This window comes from Cebus imitator, unplaced genomic scaffold (genome assembly GCF_001604975.1).
Source record: "Cebus imitator isolate Cc_AM_T3 unplaced genomic scaffold, Cebus_imitator-1.0 Scaffold8, whole genome shotgun sequence".
NCBI classification, from domain to species: Eukaryota; Metazoa; Chordata; class Mammalia; order Primates; family Cebidae; genus Cebus; species Cebus imitator.
The window spans coordinates 6,422,341-6,427,528 of record NW_016107323.1 but is presented as its reverse complement, the minus strand read 5'-3'; the positions used below and the strand labels follow the sequence as shown (position 1 = coordinate 6,427,528).

The 5,188-nt window shown below is 47.6% G+C and overlaps 1 protein-coding gene across 1 annotated transcript in view; it reads right to left on the bottom strand.

Annotated features, from left to right (window-relative positions):
• Positions 1–5,188, bottom strand: part of MYO1H (myosin IH) — a 62,937-nt gene that overhangs the window by 21,643 nt on the left and 36,106 nt on the right. The window contains exons 16-18 of the mRNA XM_017541604.2: positions 4,082–4,162; positions 2,256–2,361; positions 768–885 (exon numbers count right to left, since the gene is read on the bottom strand). Of these exons, the coding sequence (XP_017397093.1) occupies positions 768–885; positions 2,256–2,361; positions 4,082–4,162 (305 nt within the window). The remainder of the gene's footprint in view (positions 1–767; positions 886–2,255; positions 2,362–4,081; positions 4,163–5,188) is intronic.

Here is a 5,188-nt window from a genome sequence, read left to right as displayed (position 1 = left end):
GACAGGGTCTCATTCTGTCACCCAGGCTGGAGTGCAGTGGCACAGTCTCAAGTTCACTGCAGCCTCAACCTCCCAGGCTCAGGTGATCCTCCCACATCAGCCTTCTGAGAAGCGGGGACTATAGGTATGCACCACCACACCCAGCTAATTTGTTGGTTTGTTGGTTTTGTAGAGATTGGGTTTTGCCGTGTTGCCCAGGCTGGTTTCAAACTCCTGGCCTCAAGCAATCCTCCCACCTAGGCCTCCAAAAATGCTGGGATTACAGGCATGAGCCACCACACCCGGAGTTGGGTTTTTATATTCTCCCAAATGTTGGCGTTTTTACCTGTCATAACTACAGAAGTTAAGAATGAAACTGAGCCGGGTGCGTTGGCTCACGCCTGTAATCCCAGCACTTTGGGAGGCCAAGGTAGGTGAATCACCTGAGGTCAGGAGTTTGAGACCAGCCTGACCAACATGGTGAAACTGTATCTCTACTAAAAATACAAAAATTAGCCAGGTATGGTGGTGGGTGCTTGTAATCCCAGCTACTCAGGAGGCTGAGGCAAGAGAATCACTTGAACCCGGGAGGTGGAGGTTGCAGTGAGCTGACGTTGCGTGGCTGCACTCCAGCCTGGGCAACAGAATGAGACTCCGTTTAAAAAAAAAGAGAGAGAGAATCCAACTGAGCTTCCTAAGGGATGCCATTTTATTTATCATCAAACCCCAGAGATTCTCACATAGTAGGCACATGACTACTGGCTTCAGATCAATAAAATACATTTTACCTTTGCAAGAAATGCTCGTATTTCCTCCGGTACGCAAAGCCAGCCCGTCTCACCCGCAGGTGCTCCATCAGCCCCAGGTATTTGATCTGATGCCTTATGAGGAAGTCATCAAATTTGCCTTTGAAGAAACCGAAGAGAGAATGACAGGAGAAGACCCCATGGCTTCATTTCAACAAAACAGATCACAGGCTGCAAGCTGAAGTCTGGTGTGTTGGGTCCGGCCCTAGACACGTTTCATGAGGCCTTAATTGTGTTTTGTTTTGTTTGAGACAGGTTTCACTCTTGTCACCCAGGCTGGAGTGCAGTGGCATAATCTCAGCTCACTGCGACCTCCATCTCCTGGGTTCAAGTGATTCTCCTGCCTCAGCCTCCTGAGTATCTATACCGGTGCGTGCCACTGTGCCTGGCTAATTTTGTATTTTTAGTAGAGACAAGTTTTCACCATGTTGGCCAGGCTGGTCTCGAACTCCTGACCTCAGGTGATCCACCTGCCTCGGCCTCCCAAAATGCTGGGATTACAGGCATGAGCCACCACGCCCAGCCCAATTGTGTTTTTTAAATGGTGGAATATTATAGGAAAAAATTAAATTTCTGGTTCCTTTGAAAAGTCGAGATCTGGCCACTGTGGGCCCAGAGTCCCACATGGCAACAGCTGGCAGGAGAGGAGTAGCGCTGCTGCCCCTTTAGACAGAACATGCCTTTTCCAGTTTGCCACAGTCCCCTCCACTCCCTATTGCCTTACAACCTGCCTGCCTCACTCATTTGCTTTTCCTGCCTGGCCTCTGTGAGCCTCTGATGGTACGACTTCATTATAGACCATGGCAAGAGCTTAGAAACTCCCCAAGTCATGGATCATTTTGGAAGACTGTTCCCTGGCTGGAAAAGAGCAACGCTGACTCCCCTTCCCTCTGACACCTCCCTGGCTCAGCTATGTTGCTCCTGAAACTGACCAAGCTCTGAGCAATGCTCACTCTGAACCACCAAAGGAATTCACTTACTTTCTATTATTATTATTTTTTGAGATAGGGTCTCACTCTGTCATCCACACTGGAGTGCAGTGGCATGATCATGGCTCACTGCAGCCTTGAACTCCTGGGCTCAATTGATCCCCCCATCTCAGCCTCCCAACTTGACAGGAATATAGGCATGTGCCACTACACCCAGCTAGTTTTTGTATTTTTAGTAGAGACATGCCACCATGCCTGGCTAATTTTTGTACTCTTTGTAGAGATGGAGTTTTGCCATGTTGCTCACGCTGCTCTCCAATTCCTGGGCTCAAATGCTCCACCTGCCTCAACCTCCTAAAATGCTGGGATTACAGGTGTGAGCCTGTAGCGCCCGGCAACTTCTATAATTTAGAAAGGAAAATGATTCACATCTAGAGGACATCAAGCGAGCTGGTGGTGGTGTTTAAGATCCCAACTGCCACCTCACTTTGCCTCCCAGCCTCCTTTCCCTAAGCCCAGTTCACAGCGATTCATAACTCACTGGGTTCTTTCCTGTCATTGGGCTTGATGCAACGGATGTATGAGGGCTCCTTAGAGATGAGAATTTCTAGAAGGCTGCTCAGACTGTTTTTAAACTGAGTCCCCACCTGCAGAGAGAGAGAGAAGGAGCCGAGGAGACACTGCTGCTTCCAGTGAATACAGAGAAGGCTGGCCAGGGCTCAAGGTACCAGCCCTGTAGAGCCGAACTAGCGACAAGTTGTCCTCCTAGTGGCCATTTGGCCCACTGAGAGGTGGCTTTGGATGTCCTGACCTGAGGAACCCAAGCTTGGTCTGGTCACGTGGAAGCTGGACAAGCATCTATCTATCTAGGATGCGTCACTTGCTTGGCAAAGACGTGGTGAGCACCCAGCAGGAACCAGTGCTGCCCCGGGCCTATCGCCCTCTGCCACCTTCCTTTGTGTTTCTTTGTTGACATGCATCCTTCATGATGCTGGCATTATTATAAGTTCTTTCTAACTTTCTTTCTTTCTTTTTTGAGACTGAGTCTCGCTCTCTCGCCCAGGTTGGAGTGCAGTGGCACAATCTTGGCTCACTGCAACCTCTACCTCCCGGTTCAAGCAGTTCTCTGCCTCAGCCTCCCAAGTGGCTGGGATTACAGGCACCTGCCACCAGCCTTGCCTAATTTCTGTATTTTTAGTAGACATGGGGTTTCACCATCTTGGCCAGGCTTGTCTTGGATTCCTGACCTTGTGATCCACCTGCCTCAGCCTCCCAAAGTGCTGGGATTATAGGTGTGAGCCACCACGCCCGGCCCAAGTTCTTTCTTTATTTGATGGTATTTTCCTATACCCTCTCCCACTAGCTCGTAAGTCCCTTGAGGGCAGGGACCTCATCTGGCTTGTTATTGCTACAACTCTGTACCTGGCACAGTGCCTGCCACGTACACATAGTAGGTGCTGCTCAATGAATGGCTACAAGCGAACAAACTGGCACTAAACCTGGAACATGAATATCACATTCGAAGTTCATATATATATCATAAGCCATGTTCCAAGTGATTTTTTAAGAGACAGGATCTTGCTCTGCCACCTAGTCTGGAGTGCAGTGGCATAATCGTGGCTCACTGTAACTTCAGACTCCTGGGTTCAAGGGATCCTCCTGCCTCAGCCTCCCAAAATAGCTGGGACTATAGATGCACACCACTGCACCTCGCTAATTTATTTTTTCTTTCTTTATGTTATTAATGCACCCAAGTTTTGTTGTTTGTTTTTTTTTTTTCCCCTAGATGGAGTCTCACTCTGTTGCCATGCTGGAGTGCAGTGGCACAATCTTGGTTCATTGCAACCTCTGCTTCCCAGGTTCAAGAGATTCTATTTCCTCAGCCTCCCAAGTGGCTGGGATTACAGGTGCCTGCCATCATGCCCAGATACTTTTTATATTTTTAGTAGAGATGGGGTTTTGCCATGTTGGCCAGGCTGGTCTCGATCTCCTGACCTTGTGATCTACCTGCCTCAGCCTCCCAAAGTGCTGGGATTACAGGCGTGAGCCACCGCGCTCGGCCCTAATGTACCCAAATTTTGTCTCACTGATTTGTTTTAATTTTTATTGTAGAGACAGGGTCTAATTATGTGGCCCAGTCTGGTCTTGAACTCCTGGCCTCAAATGATCCTCCTACCTCAGCCTCCAAAAGTGCTGGGATTCCAGGTGTGAGATTACAGGTGGATACATTTAGTAGAATCTGTTAGAGAATAACACTTCCAGAAAAGAGGAAGGCGGCTTAAACAGTGTAGGTAGCCGGTGGTCATCTCACCCTCTGGGGAATTTTTGTTCCCTTTCCAATTTTGCATGGGCATTTTCCCCACTCACTGTTGGGGGCCTCCTCCGGTTTTCTAGCTCAGCCAGCAGGAAGCATTCCCTCAGGATAACATTCTTGGACTTGCACAGCACCTGTAAGTGAAGAGAAATGAGCACCACATTCACATTCACTGTTTCAGAAATCACTACAGGGCTGTCAGGACGGCTCACAGAGGTGCATGCAAAGCAACAGAGCCATCTGCTTCTTAAACGCTTGAAGACGTTCCTGATGTAAACAGAGAACAATACAATCAAATACGGAAGACCGTGTTCACATCCTTCGTCCACTGCTTTGGCTACTTGCCGAGGCCCGCTGTTTTTTCTCAGACATGATAAAGCAAAAATTGTCCCTGGTTTAGTGCAGCTGCTTCAGAATAAACTGCCTCTTTAAGAATGATCCCAAGAATGGCGATCATTAAAAAATCAAGAGACAACAGATGCTGCAGAGGATGTGGAGAAATAGGAACGCTTTTACACTGTTGGGGAGTATAAATCAGTTCGACCATTGTGGAAGACAGTGTGGCGATGCCTCATGGATCTAGAAACAGAAATACCATTTGACGCAGCATTCCCATTACTGGGTATATACCCAAAGGATTATACAACATTCTATTATAAAGACACATGCACATGTATGTTTACTGCAGCACTGTTCACAATAGCAAGGACTTGGAACCAACCCAAATGCCCATCAATGATGGACTGGATTAAAAAATGTGGCACATATGCACTATGGAATACTATGCAGCCATAAATAAGGATGAGATAATGTCCTTTGCAGAACATGGGTGAAGCTGGAAACCATCATTCTCAGCAAATTAACACAGGAACAGAAAACCAAACACTGCATGTTCTCACTCATAAATAGATGTTGAACAATGAGAACACAGGGACACAGGGAGGGGAACATCACACACCGGGGCCTGTCAGGGGGTAGGGGTCTAGGGGAGGGAGAGCATTAGGAAAAATACCTAATGTAGATGATGGGTTGATGGGTGCAGCAAACCACCATGGCACATGTATACCTGTGTAACAATCCTGCACATTTTGCACATGTACCCCAGAACTTAAAGTATAATAATAATAATAAAGAAAACAAAAAGTTTTCTGTGTGGGGAA